A 26,832-nucleotide genomic window follows, 5' to 3' on the forward strand; every position below is an offset into this window, starting at 1 on the left:
AGTCTGGCTAGCAGAGGGGCTTTCCCCTAAGGTGGCCTTGTCTCTCCCCATAGCAACCCTGCCCCAGGACACCCTGCCACCCCTTCCTCTGCCTTCCCACTCCCCAGCCATCACCACATCCTGCTTTGGTCCTTTTGCGGGGACCAGCCCCTCACCTTTCCTCCCCAGAGCCAGCTCAGGGCCTGCCCACTCCACACCCAGCAAGGACACCCGCTTGCCTACTACTCGCCTCCAGGCAGACTCTCAGGATGGGACGGAGGCTTCAAGGATCATTTAGTGACCAAAACTTAATCTTCCTCAATTGGAAGGTGTCCAAACACTCCAATGCCCTGAAATGTTCGGTGGCCCGTCACGGGACAGTCCAGTCTGCTGCACCGGCACGCTCGCCCACAACACCATGACCCAAGGTCCCCTCTCCACCGAGTGTGTGTGTAGGGGAAGTCTGCCTGGGGGCTTCCTGTGAGCAAGAGCTTTTGAGATGCAGCAGAGACCGCTCCTGCAGACCCATTTCCAGGGGTTCAGGGATTGGGGGCAGGGAGCAGGGGCACAGAGGGGAGAGCCCAAGCTGACGCTTTAGGAGCAGCTAGATCCCTATAATCCAGGATGAGGTGGGGGCGCAGAGGGAGCCCGCTCTTGCCCCAGGCTACCAGCAGAGAGCGACCCCCAGCCCGGGGCAGCCCGGGTGGGGACCCGGGTGGGGCGGGGCCTCCGCAAGCCCCGCCCCCGGCGTCACCGGCCTCCCGGGGGGCGTCGCCCCCGCCCCGCGCTCCAGGTAGCGGCGGCCGCAGCTGCCGGCGGCGGCGGGCTGCGCTCCCCGGCGGCCCGCGGGCCGGGGCGGGGGCGGGCCGGGGGCGTTCCCGCGGCTCGCCGCCCGTGATGTCACAATCGCGGCGGGCCCCGGCGTTCCCGGGTCGGCCGCGGGCGCCGGGCTGCGAGCCGGCGATCGAAGCGGGCAGCTCGCGTCTGAGTCATGGACTTCCCCTGGCCCCTCCTCTACCACTCCCACCGCCTCGCCGGGCCCCCCCGCCGGGGCGAGCGCTAGCGCGGCGGCTCCGAGGGGGTGGGGCTGCTGGGAATGGCTGTGCCCCCTTCGGCTCCTCTGCCGCGCTCGTCCCTTCACCTGAGGAGGCACGCGCCCTGCCCGCAGTGCTCATGGGGCATGGAGGAGAAGGCGGCGGCCAGCGCGAGCTGCCGGGAGCCGCCGGGCCCCCAGCGGGCCGCCGCCGTCCCGTACTTCGGCGTATCGGTGGAGCAGGACGACATCCTCCCCGGCGCCCTGCGCCTCATCCAGGAGCTGCGGCCGCACTGGAAGCCCGAGCAAGTTCGGACCAAGGTAGCGGGGCGGGCGCGGGGCCGGGGCCGCGCCGGGGCTGCAGCGGGATGCGTGGACGCCTGTCCGTGCATCCTTCCGGGTGTCGGTCCCGGGAGTGCGCGGCTGCTGCGCGGGCGAGGTTTGGAACGTGGTTTGTGCGTTTTTATTTCTCCATCTATTTTCGTCCCTAAACAAAGCTAGGCGCGCACCTCCCGCGGCCCTCCACACGCCCCCCTCCTCCTGGGCTGCCGGGCACGCCGGAGGTCCACCTGCCCACCCGGCAGCGTGCTGCGCGTGCGGGCCACCCCCTGTCGCCGCGTGCTGGTGCCCCTCGCTGCCCAGAAGCGCGTCCCAGCCCGCTCTGAAACCTGAGGAGGCAGGAACTTTTCAGGGAACCCCTCCCTACACACGCATTGCTGCCCCTTCTCCACCCCATGGTGAGAGCGAAGCCTCCAGAACCTGAGCTGCCCCTGCGGGTCCCAGGAGCCACCCTGTGGAATTCTGGCTAGCACCAGCCCCTCACTGTCGCTGCGGGCTCGGGCTCAGCACCCCCTACACCCCGCTGGACACATTCTCCAGGACACACCTGTGGGCAGAGGAGGCCCAGGCCGATTCCCCTAGCTGACCCGCAGTCTCTGAAAACAGCCCTCACCTGCTCACCCGCGCCCTTCCCCTCTGTGGGCCGCCTGTGGCGGAAGGTGCTGAGTGGGGTGCTCGCGGCTTGTGCTGGAGTGGGAGGGGCTCCGTGCTGATGGGCCTTCTGGGTGGGGAAAGGCCAAGTTCTGGTGAGGTTCCTGATCCAGCGTGGAGGCTGACGGGCCCGTCGTGGGGAGCGGTAGCATTATAAAAGGCCCAGTTTGGCGTAAGATTGTCAAGGCATCAAACAGGCCTGAGGTTAATTCCAACACTGACCTAACCTGCCATCTGCCAGTCCCTCCCCTCTCTTGGCCTCAGTTTCCCCACTTAGAATTGGTTCGGATGTCCTCTAAGGCCCCTGCGCGCTCTGTCACATTGTGCCCCATAAATTCCATGCTTCCTTTCTCCTTATCACCCTGCCCAGAGAGCCTGTGCTCCCAGCCCAGTTGTCTCCTGTCTTTTTTGGTATGGCACTCTGGGGCCCTAGGGACCTCTGACCACCACAGTCCTGGGATGCGTGCCAACCTCAGAACCCTCCTTGTGCCACTGCCGCTGGGTGGGGCAAGAGGTACAGCAGAGCCCTCTCTGCCAGGCAGGAGGTGAGAGGCAGCTGGTCGGGATATACTGTCCTGGGCAGCTCCCGGCCCTCCTCTGCCACAATCTGGTCCACGGGGTTTCTTTCAGGGCCAGGATGGAGGAGCAAGGAGTGGCGAGGGCTTCTACCCATGGAGTAGTGTGGAAATTCCTCCGCTGTCAAATCCCACCCACTAGAGGCAGACCAGGGAAAGCGGGTGTGCCTGGGCTGAGCTCAAGCTGCCATTTTTTTCCTTGAACTCTATAGACTGGAGACTCCCAAGGTTGGAGACAGGGTAGAGCACGAATGACAGGGCCAAAGGACTGGGGGTTCTGTGTGGTTGTGCTCAGCATTCAAATGAACACCTGCTGCTGGAGCTGGGGAGCCCTGGGGGAGACCAGAGAGATTCTGCCCCACCCACCCATGCACTGCCCTCTCCCAATGCTAGCGCTTCACTGATGGCATCACCAACAAGCTGTTGGCCTGCTACGTGGAGGAGGACATGCGGGACTGCGTGCTGGTCCGGGTGTACGGGGAGCGGACAGAGCTGCTGGTGGACCGGGAGAATGAGGTCAGGAACTTCCAGCTGCTGCGAACACACGGCTGTGCCCCCAAACTCTACTGCACCTTCCAGAATGGGCTGTGCTACGAGTACATGCAGGGTATGGCCCTGGGGCCCGAGCACATTCGTGAGCCCCGGCTCTTCAGGTGAGGAGGGTGTCAGGGCCTTCATCTCTCCCACTCTTCCAGCTTTGGCATTTAAATTCTTGGTCACCTTCCTTGGTGTAGAGTGGGGCCCATGGAAAATAGTCACAAGATCTGTGAGTTCCCTGGAATTGCCTGGAAAAAGGGTGTGTGTTTATGTGCGTTGCTCTGCAGAGAGAGGCTGTAGCTTTCTGTAGATTTTCAGTGGGGTCTGCTAGAAGGATGCGTTGCTGGGGAGGAAAGTGTGAGTTTTGATGAACGTGGGACCAAAGGACCCGATTCCCTAAATGCAGCAGAGATCTGCTTCCTAGCCGCAGGCCTCAAACCTCTTTCCACCCCAAACCTGACCTGGAAACATCTCAGAGCCTTGGAAACGAAATATGAGCCAAATCCCCAGGGCACTTAGGGTTTCCTGCCCCTCCCCACCTTCTGCCAGGAGCTCGGGTGTGCAAGGAAAATGGGCCTTATCCAGGTGGAGCATGGCTTTACCGCCCACAGAGATGTCATCTCTCCTGCCGGTCTGATCTCCTTCTGTGCTCCCTAACAAGGAGGGAACCCAGGTTTGAGGAACAGCCGAGGCCTCCTTCCAGAGGCTCACAAAAATTAACGGCCTCTGGGGAGCTCTTCCCAGTAAATGCTTGGATGTGTGGGGCCCAGAACTACACTTTCAAGCACTGTGGACGCCACTGTGGGGCCTGGAAGAAGAACCAAAGAAGGGCCCCTAGTATGCTCTCTCTCCCCTGGCCTGGACCAGGAGAGGGATAGCAGGCAGTGTCTTCCTTCCTCCCTCCAATGCCGTGACCCACGTGAGCGGCACTCAGACTAGAACCCAGGCAAGCTGAGGTTTGCTCCTGACATGGGACAGCAGCGCAGGGGTCTGCCTGGGACCCCTGGCATCTGCCCTGTTCAGTCCAAGGGGAAGGAGACTTCACATACCAAAACAATGAAGCCCACCTGGGGGTAGACCAGGACGCTGCTTTGCTCCCTCACCTGCCACCCATTTAGCCCCAAGTAAGTGCACCTGGCTCTACTTGCACCCTCCACCCCGAGAGACTTAGAAGAAGGGAATGTGAGAGTCCCTCCCCCCATGCTGCTGTCTCTGGGGCTGGTCAGGACCCCAGGATATTTGCATTGTGTACTGTAACTCTGTGTGTGTGTCTGTGTCTCGGGGGAAAGTGAGACACATACCAACCCGTGCAGGGGTCTTCTCAGGCTCCAGCTGCCTGAGCAGCTCCAAATATGCCCAGACTGGAGATGCAAGGTCAGAGCAGGGTGCAGGGGACCCTGTCCTGGCTTCTCCTACCTCTTCCTCAATCTTGTACAGATAAGCTCCAATATTGGCAGGCCCTCACCACTCCCAGGCTCCCTCCACCAATGATTCTGATGCTGTCACTCATCCTCTCATGCAAACAATTACCATTGTCAGGAAGATTGAAGGTGGATTTAGGTTCCATAAGAAGACAACTTGGCATTTGGGGGAGAGCTAGAAATTAGGGTAGGTGTAGGAGGTATGCCCTTCCTTGATGATTTTCCCTGGGTCGACCACATCCCTCTTGGGTGAAAGTGGTTGTCTGAGGGGAAGGGTTCAGAGTCCTCCCTCCCATGTTCCTCTGAACCCCACCCCCCAACCTCTGCCTGCTGGGGCTTTGCAGCATAAAAATGCTGAGTGTTGAGGTTACTTTCATTGCTATTCCAGACAACAGCCCTATTGATATTCAAGGAAACGCTCTGTTCATGCTCTGTTCGGAATCTTCCTTTGGGAAGGGGAGGCCTGGGTCTCAGGTCTGTTTCCCTGCCTTGCCCAAATCCTGGCAGCCTCCCTTCTGCCCCAGGGCCTTTGGTCTCTGAAGGCCCAGCCTTCCTCTCTCACCCACATGGTTGCTGCCACGCCCCCTGCCCCCTCCATGTTTTAGGAGGTGGGAGCCTTGGGGGCTTCTGGAGGAGCCCTGAAACTGCCCTGTTGTCCCAGTAGGGTATGGCCTGCCCCTTCCCAGGGCCCAGCAGGGGAAGAGGGTGTCCCAGGAACAGCTCCGGTAACAAGGTTTCCAATAGCCAATGCCTTTATTGTCTTTCCCAGTGATTATTATTCGAGCAACAGGCAGAGCAAGGAGGCTTGAATGTTGGAGGCTTGGCAGACGGTTGGGGGTGGGGCTGTAGAAGGCAGTGGGGGCAGAGGACTGGGAGAGCCTAGCTGGGACACAGGCCTCAGGCCATGGGGTCCTTATCAAGGCCCTTCCTCTCTGACCAGCCAGTCCTCTGTCCACCCTCACCCTCTCCCAGCAACCTTCCCTACCGCCCGCCCACTCCTTCTCTCCCGGGACCTTGGATAATGTCCACAGGAGAACTTGAAAATAGAACACTGGTTTGTTTTGCGTCCTTGGCACCTCGCCACCAGCATCAACTCCCTGTAGCCGAGGAGGGGGCTGCCCGGGGCCAGCCTGTTTCCCTCCCCACCTTGGCCAGCCGATAAGAGGCAGGCATTTCTTCTCTGCCTGGCATCGCCACCCCGTGAGCTCCGAGTGCACAGTGACCTGTGTTCGCCTCCCCTGAGAGGATGGGTCAGAGTCCTGGGGAGGTGGGCCGCCCCCGTCCCCAGGTGCCCCTCTGCTCTCAGAAGTTGCCGTGAGTACGCTGGGGTGGGGCGAGGCTGCTGACCTGTGGCCAAAGCCCACTACTTTGACCTCCTGCTCCCCGAAGCAGCCCCAGCCTGGTCCCAGAAAGGGAGCTACTAGGCTAAAGGTCTTATTTCACGCTCATGCCTTCTCTTCAGACCTTCCTCCTGCAGGACTTAGGCTCCTGGGAGACTCGTAATAATCCCACCCTTGGCCCTCTGGCTACTGCCCTGGTGGACCCTGTAGGGCCCTTTTCAGGTCATGAGGGGCTGAGTGGGGGGGGCATGCCCAGCACTGATACTTTCCACTCTTCCTGTCTCTGCTGTAGGTTAATCGCCTTAGAAATGGCCAAGATTCATAGCATCCACGCCAACGGCAGTCTGCCCAAGCCCACCCTCTGGCACAAGATGCACAATTATTTCACGCTTGTGAAGAACGAGATCAACCCCAGGTACAAGATCTGGGGGGGTCCCAGGCTGCCACTGTCTGTACCACCTTAATATCTCCCCTCCCCTTCTTTTGGCTCCAGCCCACCCTGATGGGAGGTGCGGGGGCCCAGGGCTCAGAGAGGGGACTGAGCAGTCTTGCCTGCAGCCCTTTCGGTCCTGGTTGCTGGGCCATTGACTCAACCTCAGGAACTTAATCAGCAGTTTTACATTTATGCTCTTATTTCTCCTTGAGTCTTCTGACTGTGGCAGGGACCATGGTCAGGGATAACACTTCCCCGTGTTGCTCGCAGGATCCTGAGGCTCAGAGTCTGAGCTTTGCCCAGTGTCATGGGACTAGTGAGGGGCAGGGCTTCTGTTTCCCAGCCCAGGGCTCTTTCCACCTGAGCTGCCTTCTGAACATGAGCAGAGCTCAGAGTCAGTCGGAAGAACTCAACTCATCAACCAGCAAGCCCTCGGGACTTGCCTGGACCCCTTCTGTCCCCACGTACCTTTGGCGACATTGCCCCCCACCTCGTTCAGATCGACAGCTTGCTGTTTCCTTCACTGCTTTCCAGGGAAGGAAGTGCACCCCCATCCCGACATTGCCCTTGCCCAGCTAGGACGGGCTTCCCTGAACTTCCTTAAGCGCCTGAACCAACAACGTGAGAGTCCTGCTAGCCTCCAGACACCTGATTCCCCAGCACACCCTGCGTGCTGACAAAACGATGGAGGCATGGAGGAAAGAGTGGTGTCCCGCCTACCCACCCCCGAAAACAAAACAAAACAAACCCCAAGGAGTAGTGAGTCTCTCATCCCTCCTTGCTCCCTGCTGGGGTTGAACATCACCTGTGTTCCAAATGTGCATGGGAGTAGGGTGCAGAAGAGGTTTAGGGAAGGGTATCTCCTTCCCTCCTGCAAGATGACAAGTTAATGACTAACTCTGTCCCGACTGTGAGTGCGTCTCTGTCGCACACATGCACGACTTTATCTGGATCCTCCCATGTAATGATTATCAAGCCCTGTCTTTGAGACAGTTTGTCCAGGGTGGCCCAAGCCTGCCCTCTCTTTGACCGTGTTCAGACCTTCTATGTCAAATCGTCTCTCTGGGACAATGACTGCTTTCTCCCTCAGGGCTAGGACAGCTCATGGAATACAGGTCCCTCCAACCCTCTAGCCTATTGCTTTCATTCAACAGATGGAAAAACTGAGGCCCAGAGAGGGGATGCGACTTGCCTACGGTCATTGCTGATCAGTAGCAGCTCAGGGACTAGAGTCCAGGCCTCCTGGTGCTCAGATTGGTCCCTGGCACTGCAGCTTCCTTTGACCACGTTGTCACCATGTGACCTTATGGGGTAAACTTGCTGGGAGGAGAGTGGTCACTGGAGGGGACTGACCAACTCTCTTTGCTTTTGTCACACCTCTGACCTTGGGCAAATCTTTGAGCCTCTTTAGGGAATGATCCCTGACCCAAATGGCCTAACCTGCCCTGAAGCAGGGCTACGGTGAGCAATCATCGAGACCAGATAAAGCACCTGGAGCTCCAGTCACGGCCTAATAACCCCGATTTATTCAATCCGTCATTTCACAGACATTGATTGACTGGGATTTAAAACAATAAAAGGCCATGAGTGAGACATTGGCCCTGCCCTAGAGGAGCTTAGGAGCCATCCGGATAAATAGGACATGCTCATGCACAGCTGCAGAAGAAGGCGGGGTGTGCAGTGTGTGCTGGGGGTGGGAGAACGGTGAGAGCCACCTTGGCAGAGGTGGGATGGCAGAGAGGAGAAGGGGGCCGCTCCAGTTGGAGGAGACGGCTTGAGCAGGGTTTGCTCACGGATGACGAGTAGATGAGGGTGGCTGGAGCAGGTGTTTGGGAGGACCTGGGAGGGCTTGGGCAAGTGCGGGGCCTGCAGAGCTGGAGCTAGGTGGTGAGGGGCCTTACATGCCAGGCTAAGGAGCCGAGATTGAAGTCAGCAGGCTGCAGGAGCGCGTGAAGATGTTTGAGCCAGAGACTCAGGTCTGTAACCTGACCAGGATGGGGCTTAGGAAGAAAGCTCTGCAGCATTGTAAGGAACAGACTTGGGGTGGGGTGGATTTGAGGAAGGGAGACCGGCTGGGGGAGTGGTGTAATTAAATGCACAAGACCTAGGACTTGTCCTAAAGTTTCTTCCCAAACTTTGAGCATAAGAGTCCCCCCGACCTCGGAGACTGATTGAGAGGTCTTGCATTAGGCCCCAGGCAGCTGCATTTGATAGGTTCCCCAGGAGATTCTGAGGCAGGTGATCAAGGAACGATATTTGAGGCACATTTCCATAGGGCAGTTTAGGGGCTGGGGTCAGGGGTCAGGTGGGGTGGCAAAAGGGGGAGAATAGGGGATGTGTCAGAGACCTGTGGAAATACATTTGGTAGCCTCGGTGTTGGGTTGGAGGTGTCTAGGGCGGCTGGGAGAATGCGGGGCTGATAACCGGTTCTGGGGCATCACGAAGAGATACTGATGGCTTGGCTGGTGGGAGGGCCAAGGTGTCAAGCCAGTATGCTCAAACACGTAGAAGGTCCCCTGCGGGTAGAATACTTTTGCCCTGCCCAGGTCCTGAGAGCAGAGTGGAGACTTGCCAGGGACTTTCAATGCCTTTATCAGTGGGAACCACAAAGCCTCCCTGGGGAAGCCCCCGGCGCCTTCAGCCCCCTACCTGCTGTCTCTGAGGGCAGGGAGCAGTTCTCCCTGGGTTGTTTCTGGGATGCGGTGGTGGTTACTATTCTGCGGGTTCCACAGCCTTGACGGAGTCTAGAGGCAGCAGGACTGAAGGTAGAGAAGCTGGCGATGGTTCAAGTGCGCAGGGGAGGGTGGCACAGCCTCCCAGGGGGCCCCCAGGGAGATAGAAGGCCTGGACGGCTCCTACAGTAACCATCTGCGTGGCCTTGCGGTGCGCAGGGCGGGGGTCAGGCAGAGGTCAGGGACTGAGCAGCAGGCGTCCTAGATGACAGAGATGTTTTCCAGGCTGGGACATGGGCAAACCAAAGGAAGCCTCTTAATTCTTATCTTTTGATGGTCTCCGTCCAAGAAAAGAAAAAAGCTTAAAAGGAAAGGTAGCTTCTTATAAGAGCCGAGACTGAAACGCAGCTTGTGCAGACCCGTCAACACAGATAAACTCCGGTAAAGATGCCGGGCAGCCTCCTCGGTGTCGCCCCTCCCACAGCCTCCCTGGACTCAGAGAGGCCTTTGCAGAGCCTCTGAGGGGCTTCGGGGACAGTGCACAGCCCTCACAATTAGGAGACACAACTCGGTTTTGGACCCTTGGACAGGCTGAGGACTGCTGTGCTTAGACGAGGAAGTAGAGCATCTGGCTGTGAAGAGATCACTGGAGGCTGGACGGAAGCCTCTCTCCTTCCTTGAGCCTCAGTTTCCCCATGGGGCCAATCTAAGATGACCTGAGATCCTCTTTTGCTTTGACCTTCTCAAAGCCTGGAAGAGAGCCTGCCCTCTCCTCCCTTTCCACAGGGGACATGGGGATGCCTTGGTCCCCGAATACTCTTCCCCATGCTCTGGCCTCTGGGATGGGTCAGGGGGTGACCGCGCTGTCCTGTGGGCAGGTGACAGAGGGCACATCTCATTCTCATCCTCCTCCACATGCTCTTGCTGCCCTGGACGAAGAAATGTAAACAGGAGACACATGAGTGGAGATAAAACTCCAGCCTCCTCCCCTCTCGCCATTGGTGGTTCTGGGTTTTTAAGGGTTGTGCTGTTTGGCCTTTTCAGTGTACACAGACCTGTGTGCATCCCGGGGAGCAAAGTTCAGAGCATCTGGGCACAACGTAGCCTTGCTTGAACCTCTGCACGGCCTCCGGTAACGTCATTGACTGATACGTTCATTCCTCAGCACGCGTTTCTGTCAGCAGAAATGGCGGCTGCGTGCTGGGGCAGGGCAGAGGGAGGGGTGGGCTCAAGACTTCTCTGTCCCTGCCCTCCAGTTGCCCATACGTGGTGCAATAGGGGGCTGGGACGAGGGAACACACACTCATACTCCCAGGTGGAAGGGAGAAGCTATCGGAGCAACAGAGCAAGTGCCGTCCCGTGGGAAGGCCTCAGTGCTCCCCAGGCGTTGTAGGACTGAGCCCCAGAAGCGCTCTGTTTGCTCTCTTACACGGGCCCAAATGGTCTGTTTGTGAGATGGGAGGTAAGACCAGACCGTCTCTCTGGTCCCTTCTGCCTGTGACACTGTCGGCGGCTAGGACATACCTCTGCCTCCTCAAGAGAGCACCTTGCTCCAGCCCCGTCCCAGGCCACTGTTATCCCTCCGCTGGAGGAACTCTGGGGCAGAGTCTCATCTGAGCTGTGCCTCGCCCAAGGCTGTTCCCCAGCGTCCTGAACCCAGGGCTGGTTTGCATCTGTCCCCGCCACCCCTGTTACCCTTGTCCTCTCTGTGTGGGATCTTCGAGTCTGGACGTTCGTCCTCACCTCCCCTGTCTTTTCCCTGTGTCTCTTTCCTTCCTCCTCATCCCCTCCACAAAGCAGCGGGGATGCTGTCGGTCAATGACTTTTATGTTCTGCCAAATGCTTTTATGCCCATGTTTTAATCAGCTTCTTAGCATAACCACAGGAGACAGAAGGACAGGAAGTCTTGCAGCCATTTTACAGAGGATGAAAGGGAGGGCCTGCAAGCTTGGCCATTTGTCCAAGGTTCCTCTGCAGTAAGAGGGAGGGAGCGACGAGGCTCAAACTCAGGGCTCTCGGGCCAAGCATCTGCCCATCTACTATCAGCCCTCCCTCCACCGGCCACCTTTTTTGTCACTGCCTAGCCTTTCTGCAGATGTCCCTACGGTGGAGGTGTTGGAATGGGAGCTGGCCTGGCTGAAGGAGCACCTGTCCCAGCTGGATTCCCCTGTGGTATTTTGTCACAACGACCTACTCTGCAAGAATATCATCTATGACAGCACCAAAGGTATGGCTCCCCGGTCAGCTGGCTTCAGGGGCCTTCTCCGCGGGTTGGCACCTGGACAAGCAAAAGGAGACCTGGGTTTAGGTCTTAAGTAATTTGTGGGCGAGAAGGGGGAAAAGGAAACAAACTCCCGCTTAGAAAAGTCTATACCAAGAAGGAACTCAAAATAATGGTTCGTGGAGGCGCTCGGCATTAGGGCACCGAAGCCACTCCTCCCGGCAGCTCTGCGCTTCTGAAGACATCGTGGTTGCCCCAAACCTTCAGAGAGAGAGAGAGAGAGAGAGAGAGAGAGAACCTCCTGGTGTTCCTTGTGAGGGCATCACCCAGGGAGCCGTAGCTTCATTTCTGATCCTTAGCCATGCTGAGGACAGATGTGTTTCGGTGGGGAGAGCCTGGGGATCCAGCTGTGTGAGAGGGACAGATGTGGATAGAAGGAGGCGGCTGAGAAGACTGCTGCTGCGGCTGGGTCGGGCTGGATTGCCACGCGGGCCAGCAGTAGTCCGTGGGTGCACTCAGAGGTCTGCGGAAGCTTGGCCGGGCCCTATTTCCAGATCTCCCGGGCCAACCCTCATGGCCTCTCCTCTACCCCACAGGTCACGTACGGTTCATTGACTACGAATACGCCGGCTACAACTACCAAGCTTTTGACATCGGCAACCATTTCAATGAGTTTGCAGGTGAGAAGGGCATCACCACATGCGCTGCATAGAACGTTTTAGTCACCGACGGAGCGTGGACACCATGGTAGTCCCGTGAGATTATAGCACTGTATTCTTACTGTACCTTTTCTACATTTAGAGATGCTCAGATGCACAAATACTTAACACTGTGTTTCCGTTTCCTACGGTATTCAGTACAGTGGTAGCATGCCGCACAGGTTTGCAGCCTAGGAGCGACAGGTATACCGTACAGCCCAGGTGTGTAGTAGCTGTACCGTCAGGTTTGTGTAAGCACACTCTATGATGTTTGCACAACGACGAAGTCTCCTAATGACGCATTTCTCAGAACATATCTCCGTTGTTAAGCGAAGCATAACTGTATTTGGCCTATGTAAAAAGCACTCTCCTTATGTTGGGAGCCAGGTCTGGGGGGAGGACCAAAGGTGGTTCTGTCCTTGGAGGGTGGAGGCTAGAACAAGCTGTGAGGAGCTGTTTGCCAGGTAGCTTGATGAGAATAATCTAAGTGGAACTAATTGCAAGTATGTAGTTTGCAACTTGACTCCCCAACTTCGGGTCCTGGCTTTGCTGCTTACTACCAATAGCTGTGTGACCCTTGGGCAGGTTACTCACCCTCTCTGCGCCCCTACAAAATGGAGATGATGAGGGTGCCTACTTCACAGTATTGATAAGAGATATATGTGCGTGGCACGTGCTAAACATCATAGTGGTGTTTGCTGCTGTTATTAGGCAGGGAAGCTTTCCTGGAGCAGGAGTGGAAGAGGGTGGATGAGGGCAGGGATTCCTAGGGGTAGGCAATTATTCTAGAAAGGTATGGTATGTACAATAGAACCACTTGTGTAAAGGAAGCAGGGCAGGTTTTTCCAGCTTGAGGGCTTAATTGTTAAAAACAATTAGATGGGACTGAGGAGGCAACGCATGGATAGAGCTGCATGGATAGAGCTGTACATGGCGGCTGGGGGACCGTCCCCAGACAGGCAGTGTGAGGTGCTCAGGATAGGTGAGGCAGGCCCAGGCCAGCTGCGGAGTGTGCCCCCCGCCCCCCAGCCTTAGCCATTCCCCACCCTGATCAGGCCAATTGCAACCCTTCTGGAACCCCAGGTGACCAGTCTGTCAAGCACTGATTGCACCTAAGGCTGCGACACCCCAGGGCAGCCACCAGCTGCACCTAGGAACCCGAGGGATTATGGGGCCTCAGCGGGGCAGAGTCTCTGAGCTGCAGGGAGCGGAGTGGCAGGTGCTGTGAACAGAGGCTGGCACTGGCCGGGCCTGGGAGTGCTTGGCCACCAGGCCTGCTGGTCTTTCCGCAAGGGATAATTCTTAAGCTTTTTAAGTCCTTCTCACCCACTGCACAGAGCAAAGTCCAACTGGAATCTCTCCAAAGGGGCAGATTGCGTCCTGCTCCCAGGTTGAGAATGGAGGAGGAAGAACCTAGTGTAGGGGAAGGAAGAGGGCAAGGGAGATTAGGAGCTGGGGAGAGGGACCCCTGGGTTCTCAGCAGTGAGGCAGACACGGCACTAGGCATTGGGACGTGAGGGTCCCAACCGCAATCCTGTCCCTAACTGGGAGAGTGACCTTGGGCACATTTCTTCTTGTCTCTGGGCCTTAGTTTCTGTACCTACACAAGGAGATTCTTACCAGCTGTACTCTTGGGGCCTCAGGAGACCGAGTGTGTTTTTCCGGGGGTATAAGGAAAGCTTAGGAAGGACAGGAAAAGAGGGAGGGAGAGACCCTGAAGAAGGTGGCCCAGTCTTGGTCCTGTCTTAAATAATCCACCTCTTTGTGTGCCAGCTCTGAAGCCAAGGTCTCTGCCGCCATGCCCAGGATGTGGCTGGAAGTCCCCGGCTGGCAGCTCGAGGACAACTAGAAAGGGAGGGCTCTAGGGAGTCAGAGCCACCTGGCCCATGTGTTCCAAGCCTGGGTGCCTGTTAGAATCATCTGGAGAATTGGATGGGAGTAGGGGTGCTCTCTGGGTGATCTTCTTAAGTAGCCAGCTTAACACTGGTCTAAGAAACCACGTTTGACAGTCCTACATTAGTCTAGGTCCCTTGTTTGATAATGAAGACAGCGAAGCCTGGTGCGGTGGCTCATGCCTGTAATCCCAGTACTTTGGGAGGCTGAGGTAGGAGGATCACGTGAGTCAGGTGTTTGAGACCAGCCTGAGCAACATAGTGAGACCCTATCTTTACAAAAAATTACAAAAATCAGCTGGGCATGTTGGTGTGTGCCTGTAGTCCCAGCCACTCGGGAGGCTGAGGCAGGAGGATCGCTTGAGCCTAGGAGTTCGAGGCTGCAGTGAGCTATGATCACACCACTGCACTCCAGCCTGGGTGACAGAGTGAGTTTGATACTATTAACATATATTTAATATAGAAATGCAGAAATAAAGGGGGAGAGACATTTAAAAAAACAAAAACAGAGCAAAGGGCTTGTTCCGGGTTAACTGGAGGTTGGCAGGAGACCTGAGACCAGTGGTGCCTCCCACGCACCGTCACTTTGTGCAGGGCTCGGGGCATACAGTGGTGCTGTCATGAGGGGTTCCCGTCACTCCCTGGACAGTACGTTGCCCCTCTAGCAGTCTGCCTCTCTCTCTGCTTCCCCAGTCCCACAGAAGCTCCCAGGTGGGATGTGGGCGGAGCCCCGCACTAGTGGAGAAGCCATATTCCCAGGGCTGCCTCTGTGGGCACAGCCCCGCAGGTCAGAGGAGACGGGAGTTTTGAGGGGGGGAGGGACACATGCTGAGCTTGAGGAGGCCCTGAGGCGGGACCATGGACTCTCTGAGCAACTTGTGTCTGGCTTGCCTCCCCGCCAGGCGTGAACGAGGTGGATTACTGCCAGTACCCGACGCGGGAGACCCAGCTGCAGTGGCTGCGCTACTACCTGCAGGCGCAGAAGGGGATGGCCGTGCCCCCCAGGGAGGTGGAGAGGCTCTACGTGCAAGTCAACAAGTTCGCCCTGGTGAGTGCGGTGACTGGGCGGGGGCGGGGAAGGAGGAGCCAGGAGGGACTCGTGACCCGCCCTTGGCTCCAGAACCCCACTCTAGAGGTGAGCCTGGGGAGCCCTGTGTGGGGCACCCCTATGCTAAGATGACCTATTCCCTGCCCCTGCCCCATTCAGTCCAGGCTCTCTCTTCTCTAGAGAAATACTTCCAAGAAACATCCTGGCTTCCAATTTTAGCAAGTCTCTCATTTGCATAAGTAGTTCTTTCTACTGTTTAATCTCGGCCTTCCACGCTGCAGTTGGACTCATCCTTTCATGTATACGTATATAATGTCAGGCTCTTCCTGCTCAGATCACTGCGCTGTCGCTTCTCAATTCTGAGTGCCACTGACCCAAGGTTCATGCCAGACCCCCCCTCCCCCGCCTGCATGTGCCCAGGGGATTGCTAACTAGTCCTGTTAATGTCAGCTGTGCCTAAGCAAGAGGACAAGTCAGCTGTCCTGAATTTCATAATACATAACAGAGCTAAAGAAAATCTTTACTTTTCTGTGATTTGGGATTGCCTATTCTATTTTCCTCATTGGCGCTTCTGCATTGGGGTTTTCCTTCTACCTTAAGAACAAGCCTTCCTCTTGCTAAGGTTTTAGTGATAATTCATTCGTGCTAGTTTTTCTATGCCCCTTTTAAGCCATGAAAAGGGAAGAAAGTGCAGGGGAGGCACTTTGTAGCCAAGCCCTGAGTGAGCAGGACTCGGGGATGGGAATGCCACAGGGGTGGGGAGGGACCCTTGCATGGGAAAATGATGGTGTCACTAGTGTTTGTTCGGGGGCGGCTGGGAATCATGGTCCCCTGGCTTCTTGAGTCTGAGGTGACCTGGGCCTTGTGGGGACCCCTGGCTACAGGGAAAACACAGTTTAATGCTCAGCAAATGCCCATACTTGCTCCCAGATCCAGATTCATTTTCCAGCCTGACTGGCCTCCCAGTAGAGTGAAGGTCAGTGTAGGGGTCTTCCAGCAGACTGGTGGCCAGGGCACTGCTGCCACCCTCTTCTCCTCTCCCTGCACCCTCCTGAGGGGTGCCAGCCCCTCCACTGGCCACTAGGCCTAAGCTCTGGCTTAGGGAGTCACCTTGTCCTGGATACCTTGGCCTCGAAGACTCCAGCAGGTTCCCCCAGGTAGGGAAGAGGCCGGGGTGGAGTGTGGGTCCTGCTTAGGCTGGGGGAACCTCCTGAAATCCCTAGAAGCACCATTCTGCTGACCATACCCCCTTAGGGGGGCAGACACCAGGGCCTTGGTAGAACTGGCTCTGCTCGCCTTTTCCTGGTAGGAGCGGAGCCCCCAAAGCTTGTGCCGGGGAGACCCCACCACGTCTCTGCCAGTATCCTAGCTCTGTGTCTTCCAGAACGGCTGCGTCCCCTGGCTCTGCAGGGCTGCCGACAGGCGTGGGGCCTCGCCGAGCTGACCCTCTCTGGTCTGTTTCCAGGCGTCTCACTTCTTCTGGGCGCTCTGGGCCCTCATCCAGAACCAGTACTCCACCATCGACTTCGATTTCCTCAGGTGAGTGCAGGGGGAAGCTGGAGGGGGGCACGGAAAAAAGGAAAAGCCTTGAGCCCAGGGTGCGAAGGGGGCAGAGGAAGCCCCAACAGAATGCCCGGAGTCCGTTCCTCTGTCCTGCTGACTTGTCCCCATGCCAGCCTGTTTCTGCGTCCTGGGGGTGCCGGGGAACGCCACTCTGAAAATACTCAGAAATGCCACTCCCTCCCCTGCGCCTGGAAGGTCCGCTCGTCCCCACTGCATCCCACTGCCACTCCACTGCCCTGCCTGCTGCCAGCGCACCTGTGCACGGAGCCTGGTGGTGGAGGGAATTGTTGAAAGTCAGTCTGAAAGATCACGGAGATCTTTTTACAGCGGAGAGGACAGAATTCCAGAGCGGAAGTGACATGTGAGGCCACTTGGGTGGCTTAGTGCTTGCTGTGCTGCCTCCCTGCATGGGTGTGAGGCCCCTCCACCCCTTCAGTGGCTCCTGGCGATGTATAGGGACAGCATCTGGATGGTACTTGAATAGTGGCAATGCAGGACGTCCCTGGCCTGGAGGAACATACGTCCCTAAGGGCCAGGAATCATTTCTTCCTCCATTCGGGTCCAGACCCTGGCCCGCCTTTTCCCCACCCACCCTTAGTGGAAAGGGAATCATGACCCTGGCTTCAAAGTGTTCACAACCATTAGAGAAATGCAAATCAGAAGCCCCGTGAGATACCGCCTCACACCCCTTGGGATGGCTGCTACCAAAGAAACCAGAAAATGTCAAATGTGGGCAAGGCTATGAAGAAGTCGGAACCTTTATGCACCGCTGGTGGCGATGAGAAATGGTGAGGTGCTATGGAAAGCAGTGCGGTGGTTCCTCGAAAAATGGAAAAATAGAATTACCATATGATCCAGCAATCCCACCTCTGGATGTAGAGACAAAAGAATTGAAAGCAGGATCTCAAAGAAATTTGTACACCTGTGTTCAGAGCAACATTATTTACAGTAGCCAAGAGGTGGAAGCAGCCCAGATGTCTATCAGCAGATGAATAGATAAATAAAAGGTGGTATGTACATACAATGGAGTATTACTCAGCCTTAGAAAGGAAATCTGTCACATGCTAAAACCCGGACCAACCTTGAGGACATTATGCTAAGTGAAATAAGCCAGTCACAAAAAGATAAATACTGGCCAAGCCCCACCTTTCTCCTGGAAGCCCTGCCCTGGAACATCCCTCCCACCTCCAACCTCGGCCCAGAAAGAAATTTTTAAAAAAGAAGACAAATACTGTAAGATTCCCCTTATAAGGAGTAAATAAGATAGCCAAATTCGTAAGAAACAAAGTAGAATGGTGGTTGCCAGGGGCTGGGAAGAGGGGCAAATGGGGAGTGTTGTTTGATGGGTATAGAGTTTCAGTTTTGCAATATGAAAAGGTCAAGAGATTTATTACACAATCATATGAATATACTTAGCATTTCAAACTGTCAAAACAAAACTCCAAACATGCAGGGTTGCTCCAGTCTGATCTGAGAAGAAAAAATTAAAAGTTGAAGTCAAGGCTGGGCGCGGTGGCTCACTCCTGTAATCCTAGCACTCTGGGAGGCCGAGGCGGGTGGATCGCTCAAGGTCAGGAGTTCGAGACAAGCCTGAGCAAGAGCGAGACCCCCGTCTCTACTGAAAAATAGAAAGAAATGATCTGGACAACTAAAAATATACATACAGTATAGAAAAAATCAGCCGGGCATGGTGGCACATGCCTGTAGTCCCAGCTACTCGGGAGGCTGAGGCAGGAGGATCGCTTGAGCCCAGGAGTTTGAGGTTGCTGTGAGCTAGGCTGACGCCACGGCACTCTAGCCCGGACAACAGAGTGAGACTCTGTCTCAAAAAAAGAAAAAAAAAGTTGACGTCAAACAAACACAAAAACCTGGGCCGGGGTTGACCTGCGCAGACCTAGATGGGCTTAGAGCTGGTGAGAAACTTTCCTCGTGGTGTGAGTACCCCCAGCAGGGCCCACCTGGTTTCCCTTCCCACACCGAGCTTCCTTCTGCCTTCTGGCAGGTACGCGGTGATCCGATTCAACCAGTACTTCAAGGTGAAGCCTCAAGTGTCAGCCTTGGAGATGCCAAAGTGACCAGCCACCCCATCCCTCGCCTACCCATCTGTCTGGCCAGACCTGTTCTCCAGGGCTCAGTTCTGCTCTGGGGTCCACACCCTTGGACAAGGTGGGAGAAGGGGACAGGTGGGTGTCCAGGGAGAAGGCTCTGTCCCTGCCGCCAGCCCCCAGTGGTTGCCACTGAAGACCTCATTCTCCTGTTTGGAGGGGCTGATAGGACCCAACTCCAGGGGTCCCCTTCACCTCGCCAGGCTTGGGAGGAAGTGCCTGCAGGGAGCCAGGGCCTGGACCGTGACTACAGGAAGCACCATTCTCAGCCCCAGGCCCTGCTGCAACTGGGCTGCCTTAGCTGTGTCTGTGACCCTCCCTGGCCTGGGGACGCGGGGAAGGGGGACGCGGGGAGGGCTCCTTTCTACCTCCAGTGCCACGAGCTCCAGCCCGTCCCCCCGCGTGCCCCGTGTAGGAGGTGCTGAGCCCCAGACCAGCATCGTGCCAACCCTGACACATGGATGTACACACCTTGGCGGGGTGTGGGGGTCTAAAATTGGGCATGACAGCTCCCCAGCAGCCGCCTCCTCTGAGACCCCTCACCTTCTCCAAACCAGGTCCAATCACGTAACTCCTCCCTGTACCTCAGCCCAGGCGCCGTGCTCCCTCCACTGCCCTTGCTGCTCCAGTGCTTCTGCTCTCCCTCTGCAGCCTGCTGCGGGGAAGGAGGGATGGCGAGGCCCTGGGCCTCCAAAGCCAGGCTCTGCTTTGTGCCGTGGCTCGGCTGGAGGGGACACGGCCAAGGGTGGGTGGCCAGAGCCAGAGCTAGCAGCAACCTGCCTTGTTCCCTCCCCTGCCTTCCAGGCCCTCCTTCCCAAGGATGTCTCTCCGTCTCCACCTCTGTCCTGAAGTTGACCGGAGGTTTTCCCATCTGGGAATGACTAGTGGGCATCAAGGGGCAGGGGGCCAAGGGCATCCTCCCTGCCCGGCGCGTGAGAGCCTGGGCAGGATCGAATCAGAAAGGTGCTGGCCGAGCCCCCCCTCCCCTTGCCCCTGCCAACAACCTCCACCTCCTTCCTGCCCTGGGGCTCCTGAGCCCTCCTGGCTCTGGCCCATAAAGTGATTCATTTGTAAATTATCATGGTTTTCTGCATTAAAATGCCATTTCTGGACTGCTCTGTGTCACGTGACAGTGGTGAGGATTTGTGTCCTGCAGTGGGGGCCAAGGAGTGCCGCAGCCCCTCCTCAACGCCGTCCCCTGGACTTCATGCAGAAGTCGCGGTAGCGCCTGCCCCTGCGCACTTGCCTCACGCCCTGGGCTCCTTGCAGACCTGGGCAGGGCTGGTGTCTCGCTGCTCCTCCGCCTTTCACCGTCGTCTTAGAATCAGCTGGATGCAGGGGAGCTGGGCTGAGGATTACAGGGACCGTGGCTGACCACAGTGCTGAGCCGGTGAAACCCTGCGTGGAAGGGCTGCGGACACCTTAAATAGTCATTTCTGGCTCCCAGCTACGGGGGCTGGGAAAGGGAGCTGCTCTGCCTGACAGCCGGCAAGAGTGATTTCTGGAACCTTCTGTTACCTTCTCAGAAGGCCAGAGGGAGGGAAGGGCAGAAACTCAAAAGGTGAGAATGGGGCATCCCTCTCAGCAGCCTGGTTGCTAGTTATACTTCCAGGGCCCCCCAGAATGTGCCCAGTGCCCTTAGGGGCGGGGCTGGAACAGCCGCCTGCCAGGTGGACTCTGGTTGTTTGGTTTTTGCCTGCAGAAGTACCAGGATGCCATGGCAACTGCTGGAGCTGGCACAGGCAGCTGGGGCCTTCAAGGTCACGGTGATCCAGGGGTAGCGGCCTAGGAGGGGTGCTAATCGAACACATGGGGAAAGAGTTGCCCAGGGATAGGGATGGGGCCAGAGCTGGGCAGGCAGGGACCTGAAGGTCATGTGTGGGGACAGGTGGCCAGACGCGACCTGTGGACTAAGTAGCAGTGCCCACCCCCTTTGTTCCTTTCAGAGCCAGCTCTAGAACTGAGGGCAGAATTAACACTGAAGGTACCTTTGTTTCTGGCCTCCTGGGGCCTTGATGTCACGCGTTGGAGGCAGGTGTTGCAGTGGGGAGCAGGGAGTGGCTGGGACAGGGCTCCCAGGGTATCGTCCTGTGCCCCTAAGGCCCTGGCCACCATCTGCACCGGAAGGATTAACCTGTCGACACCACCCCACTGCCTTCTTTGAGAAAGTATTCTCATTCCTCCAGTCCTCCAGGGTTATGAGCAGGTGGGGGCGTGCCCTGCAAAGCCCGGGCATTCTACCTTCTCTCCTTCCCCAGCGCCCCCAGACTAACCAGAACCCCTGCCCTCCTGGCTAAGCACCAGGCCTCCTGAGTGTGACCTGTGCTCCACCCTCTCGGGCCCCTTCCTAGGCCCTTGGCAGGAGCTCCAGGCAAAAAACTCTGCTCTGACCCTCGGTCTCTGCAGGAGAGGCACCAAGGGGGCAGAGAACAGCTTGTGGCCCAGCCTTCCTGGTAACGAGCAGGACACTATGTTCCTGGCCTCTGCGTCCCACCTGACCCATCCTCCCTCTCAAGGGATAGGGAGTGGGGCTCCAGGACTCCAGCCATCCTAAGAGGGGGGCGCAGGGCCAACCCGTCTCAGCAGCTGGAATGAGGCAGACAGGACAAGGTCCCCGGAGTGGGACGTGAGAAGTACTGGGTCAGGCCCCCACCCCCACCCCAGGCCACAGAGGACTTGGGAACAGGGAAGCCAGGGGAAGTCAGGGCTGGCAGTGGGTGTGCAGTGAGCTTGGGGAGAATGGGTGGGAGTGGGGTGGAGGGTGGAGGAAGCGGACAGTGGGAGGGGACGTGAGCAACTGCCCAGGCGGACTCCTCCTCCCACCACTGCCTGTATCTGAGGAGAGGCCGCAGCTGAGGGGCTGGGCTGGGCTGGGGAACAACGGCCCCAGATCAAAGGCTGGGCCCCTAATTCCTGGGGAGTCTTCGTTCCCACGCCCTTGCAAGTCTGTGGCCCCGAATCAGTGCCGCCCACCTTCCCCCACCACCACCTTCTGCGATCTAGGAATCCCAGAGCCTCTGACTGGCACTTCCTGCTCTGGGATGTTCACTCTGTGAACATCTCTGTCGAAAGTTCTTTATGTTAAGCCCAAATATTGACTCCTGAGACCTTCATTTGCGAGTCCAAGTTCTGCCTCGTGAGCTATGGAGAAAGACCCTCGCCCCCTGGCAGCTTCGAAGAAATGATCCTGTCTTCTGCCCTACCCTCGTCTCCTCTGGACTAAACATGCCCTTTTGACCATTCCTCCAGGACGTGCCCACCAGGGTCCCGCCCGTCCTCTTCCACGCAGGGGGACTGCTTCCGGGCCCCTCCCTCAGGACAACGGCCTTTTCCAGGGAGGGGTAGGCCTGTGTGGGGTACACCGTGACCATCACCTCCCTGGTTGTGAGCACAAGCCCCTATTAATCCAGCCCAGGTCTAACCCTTTCACAGGAGGTGCCAGTCAGCTCTGCTGTCCCCATTCCATACTGATGGGGTTAATTTTTAACCACAGGAGCTTTTTATAGATCCTGGTTAACATGCATTTTGTAGCGTTTCAGTCTGTCATCTAGCCCTTTCGGGACCTGCGTCTCCTAGTGCGATAACTCTGCCTTTGACATTCTCTTCCAAAGCCTGAGGTCAGAGAGAGAGCCCTGGTGCCCATCATTGGAGACCTGCCTTGTTAACCAGCGTAGAAGGTGGGCCTCAGGGCGTCCACGTGTCTGTCCCCTTTTCCGGGACTAGGGCCCAAGCTTTCACTGGCGTCTCACAGGGCTCCTTCTCTGAAAGAGGATAAGAACCAGGATAAGATTAATCCCCTTGTTTTCAGAGGAAGACAATGAGGCCTAAAGGGGAGACCCGACCCTCCCCCCCAACTATGTGCCTAGTTCTAGGAGAACCTGAGCTTCCCGACTCCTATTACAGTGCTCTTACCACTGCCTTGTTTCTGAAGACCTGAGTGGGCTCACCTGCTCAAGGCCAGGGGCATTCGGTGTGGGCTCCGTGGATGTCGTGTGTCACCCACAGGCTCTGCCTTGGCCTCCCTTGCCCGAGCCGGTTCCTCCCAGCCGCACGCCCGAAGCTCCCACAAGCTGCCACCAGGGGGCAGTGGTGCCCGGGCTTCCAGCACACCTGGGCTTCCGGACTCCGCCGGCCTCCCCCTCCCCTGCACAAGGGCCAGATTCCGAAATGATCTGTCTTTATTATGCCATCAGAAAACAAAACAAAACAAAATCCCCCGAGTGTAAACAGGAGAAATGTGCTGGTTAAGTTACTCATCTTTATCTTATTATTAACAAAATAAAGCACTATCTATGTTTACAGTCATAAAAAAAGAAACAGCCTGGAAAGAAATGGGGGCTTCGGGGAGAGGGAGGGGAGAAGATGGGGGCAGGTGCAGACTCCACACCTGGCCCTGTGGGGTTTGGGGTTCCCTTCCCACCCTGGTCTGAGGGCTGCTCCGGATCTCTGGAGTTAGATGCCAAGGGGATTGGACCTCCTTAGGGAAAGGACTTGTGAATCTGAGACCCACTCCCTAGTGTGGGGAAGGGGCAGGGCCAGGTGGGAGAGGGTAATGAGTCTTCTCATCAACCCCTCCCAAGAATGCGGAGCCCCCAGCCCATGCTCATGAGGGCAGAATGGAGACCAGCTGCCGTGGAGGAGCCCCGGCTCCGGGGCCCCTGTGGCTGGCAGTAAGGGAGCACCATCAGTCCTCCTGTCCCACTCACTCCTGCAGTCAGGTGGGGACCAGGGCTGTGGCACCAGGACAAAGCCCCTTGGAGGCTGAGGCACATTCCCATGCTGCTCAGAGCTAAAAGGGGCTCCGTGGGAACCGACAGGCAGAGTCAGGGTGGAGTGAAGGGGCAGGTAGGAGAGGGGCAGGAAGGCTGGTGGGCCCAGGGAAAGACCTGGGGCCTGCAGGGACCCAGAGGGCATCAGGGGGGCAGGGACAGACACTGAGAAAAAGAGAGAGAAACAAAGAGGGCCTTGCAGGAAGACAAGGAAGAGAGAGAGAAATAAATGCACACAAGGAACACACAGAACCTGAGACACCCAGACTGACAAAGAGGTAGCAATTTGGGGACAAAGAGAAGCACAGAAAGAGGCCCCCAGAGAAACAAGAGTGGCGTCAAGAGACACAGCCACAGGAACTCAGCAACAGTGCCTGGCACGTAGTGGGCACTCAATAAATATCTTGTGCAATGAACGAACAGATGAAAACACACACACATGTGCACACACACACACACACACACACACACACAGAGCAGCCAGAGGCACGATGGGCTTGGCAGAGATAAAGACAGTGAGGGACAGCCGGACCCTTTTGCACAAAGTGATCCTGGTGATAGAGGAGTGATGGGGGGGGTGTGGGAGGGGGTGGTGGTCCCACAGAGGCTGGTCCAGCCAGGACAAGAATGGAAACAGCATGTGACCCCAAGGGGACAGGTCTGTAGCTGCCACATCCCTGTGGGTAGCTGCGGGAGGGAGGGCCATCCAGTGTCCCCTGGCTGTGAGCCCCAAGGGCCAGCTCAGCCCATCACCAGTGCGGGCCCTGCCCAGCAGGTGACAGCTCCTCAGGCATGCCCGAGGGTGTGGCGGGGAGGGGGACTCTCCCCTCATGAACGTATCTACAAGTGCACAGCTTTGCCCATCTCCAGGGCACACCCAAGGCCAAGTACCAACATAGTCCAGGTTGGCTGGCTGTGCCCGCGGGGTGGGCTGGGGTCTGTCCCCACAAGGGGCCGGGCCCACCCAGCGGGATCAGTCCGTGAGCACCACCAACTCCCCGTCGCTCTTCTCTTCGCCCTCTGAGTCTTCGTCCTCACTGTACCGGTACATCTCGCCATCGGCCACCGAGTGCCTGTCGTCTGTGCCTTCACCCTCCTCTCTGAGGCTGCAGGTGTTGACGATAACAGGCATGTTGGGGTCCAGGCTCCGGGGGACGTAGTGCTCCACCAGCGGCTGTGCCAGGGGCACGCCTGCCGCCCGCGGGTACAGGACGTCTGTGGAGCTCAGCTGCACCTGGCCGGCCTGCGGGCTGGGGTGGGGAAGAGGCGCAGTTACACACGCGCCCCCACTTCAACCCCAAGCCCAGCTGCCCCCAGGCCTCCTCAGAGCGTGCAGCCCCACCCCACAGCTTCTTGGCTCTGTGACTCATACGACTGTCCCCAGTCTGTTTTCTGATGGCCAAATTCACTGTCACCTACAGCCCTGCAGATGGCCCCGCAGACGCAGGGCCGCGGGTGTATTCAACAGATAATATTCTTGGAGGATGGAGTATGAATCCAATTTTTTGGAACTGTGTATTTGTAATGCACTGGGGGACTTCCTGTTGAAAGGAAGCCAGCAGTGTGCTAGCTTGGGTCAAGTCAGGAATCTTCCTGTGTGACGAGCACTTTGATATTTAGCACCTCCGAGTTTGCACAGAGTGCGTCAGAAATGGGACCTGCAGGCACATTTCTCCAGGTGCACACGGCTGGGCCTCCACAGGTACAGTCACGTGCCTGTAGCCTCAGCCACCAAGTGCTCAGCACAGTCACACACACCACACACGGTCGCCCCCGCAGTCACACACACAGGTAACATACACACACAGCACCCTGGGGTCACATGCAGAGGCCAGCCGCACACTGACGCCCCGCCGTCTCGGCCGCCTGGGCAGGGGGGCTGCTCACGGGATGGCGTAGCTCTGGCGGGCGTCCTGGCGCCGGGTCCTCATCAGGGCCTTGTACTCGCCCACACGCAGCCGCTTGCCCTCCACGATGCAGGTGCGCTTGGGCCGCGGCTTGTACTTGTAGTCGGGGTACTTCTCCAGGTGCTGCCGGCTCAGCCTCGCCTGCTCCTCGTAGTAGGGCTGCTTCTCCTGGTTGGTCATGGACTTCCAGCGGGAGCCTGCCCAGCCCCCAGGGACAGGCAGTCAGTGCTGGGCTCTGCTCACCACCCCGGCCCCCTGGAGGCCCCGAGGAGAGTGTGGTCCCCAGGTGGCTCCGCAAGACAATACATGTGCAAGCACTGAGTGAGGGCCTGGCCCGATGTGGGTGCTCCTTGGATGCTGAGCAAAGGAATGAATGAAGTTGGCACACAGAGGGGCATCCAACTGTCTGCTTCAGACTCAGCATCCACCCACATCCCAAACGACCCTGCTACTTCCGGGAGGCCTCTGGTCTGCCTGATTTGCATGAACAAAGGAATAGCCACCCAGGCCCTCAACAACCCAGACAGGCTCCCTGCTCAGGACAAAATCCCTGGTGTCTCGGTTGACAAGAGACCTGCATTGACACGAGGAGCCTCAGTCTTGAAAACGACTGTCCCCTTTTAGCACCGTCTGCCCTGCCCCCCATTGTTCCTTGGCCTCCGATCAGGACATAGAATTCTAAAAACCTTTCTACTGACAGCCCAAGAACACTAGTCTCTCCTACTGTCTGCCAGAGCCAGCCCCAAGGGTCTGGGCAAATAGTGGAACAGGTTAGGTTTAGATCAGGAGGGCTAAAGAATGTACACGCACGTATGCACGCACGCACTCACACACACACTCACACTCACACTCTCTCTCTCTCTCCTGGAGTTCTTGAGGGCAGGTGCTACCGGGAGAGCCCTGCGATGGTACAAGACCCTAGGACCCAGCTCCCCCCACATCCCCCCGACTTCTGCACCCCATGAGATTCCACTGGAGTCCAGCATGGTGTGGAATATAACCAAGCAAGCCCCAAGTAGACCCAGACAGCTCTTGCCACCAGGTCCTGCTGGACTATGGCCCTGGACCCCCGAGAGCCCTGGGAGAGCCCACCACGGCCCTTACCGAGGATCTTGCTGATGCTGGAGTTGTGCATGTCCGGGAAGGCCTGGAGGATCTTCCTCCGCTCGTCCTTGGCCCACACCATGAAGGCGTTCATGGGCCTCTTGATGTGGCTGCTGTTCCGAGACTCCGGGAAGTGGCGGGAGCCTGAGGGGCAGGGACGGTGTCAGCCAGGCAGCCTGTCTGGGGTAGGGAGAGTCCTCCAGGGCCAGCAGAGAGCCGTCCCCTACTCAACCTCTAGGAGGCACTGAGGAGGCTCCCACAGCAAGTTAGCCCCAGAGGCCCAGCCAGGGACCCATAGACGGACACAGGACAGACACACAGGAAACCAGGGCAATAGGGCCCCAAGAGAGTGGAGACCCAGCCATCAGAGAGACCAGGAGACAGAGCCAACAGAGACACGGGACAATGGAGGCACACGCACCTGCAGAGGACCCAACAGACAGACCAATGGAGAGACGGGGTCAGAGACAGATGCAACCTGAGCCTCCCTGGCCTCCCGGAACAGAGATGGCCCCCCTGGAACAGAGGTGGCCCCTCCTGCCCAG

The 26,832-nt window shown here is 57.5% G+C and overlaps 2 protein-coding genes across 4 annotated transcripts in view; one reads left to right on the plus strand and one right to left on the minus strand.

The window, feature by feature from the left end:
* Positions 1-743: 743 nt before the first annotated feature.
* Positions 744-19,620, plus strand: ETNK2 (ethanolamine kinase 2). The gene is made up of 8 exons (XM_012657861.1): positions 744-1,333; positions 2,971-3,230; positions 6,168-6,290; positions 11,065-11,207; positions 11,798-11,881; positions 14,694-14,839; positions 16,305-16,378; positions 18,405-19,620. Exons 1-8 carry the CDS (start codon positions 1,076-1,078, stop codon positions 18,475-18,477), a joined length of 1,161 nt encoding a protein of 386 aa, XP_012513315.1. The 5' UTR covers positions 744-1,075; the 3' UTR covers positions 18,478-19,620.
* A 3,051-nt stretch (positions 19,621-22,671) lies between these two features.
* Positions 22,672-26,832, minus strand: part of SOX13 (SRY (sex determining region Y)-box 13) — a 46,049-nt gene continuing 41,888 nt past the window's right edge. For 2 of the 3 annotated variants that reach the window (XM_012657864.1, XM_012657862.1), the window contains 3 exons: positions 26,288-26,431; positions 25,164-25,380; positions 22,801-24,526 (listed from right to left, as the gene is read on the minus strand). In XM_012657864.1, the coding sequence (XP_012513318.1) occupies positions 24,250-24,526; positions 25,164-25,380; positions 26,288-26,431 (638 nt within the window). In that variant the 3' untranslated portion in view covers positions 22,801-24,249. Of the gene's footprint in view, positions 24,527-25,163; positions 25,381-26,287; positions 26,432-26,832 lie in introns of all 3 variants that reach the window. The other variant, XM_012657863.1, reaches the window with a different exon arrangement.

Source organism: Propithecus coquereli, unplaced genomic scaffold (assembly GCF_000956105.1).
Source record: "Propithecus coquereli isolate 6110/MARCELLA unplaced genomic scaffold, Pcoq_1.0 Scaffold563, whole genome shotgun sequence".
In the NCBI taxonomy this organism is placed as follows: Eukaryota; Metazoa; Chordata; class Mammalia; order Primates; family Indriidae; genus Propithecus; species Propithecus coquereli.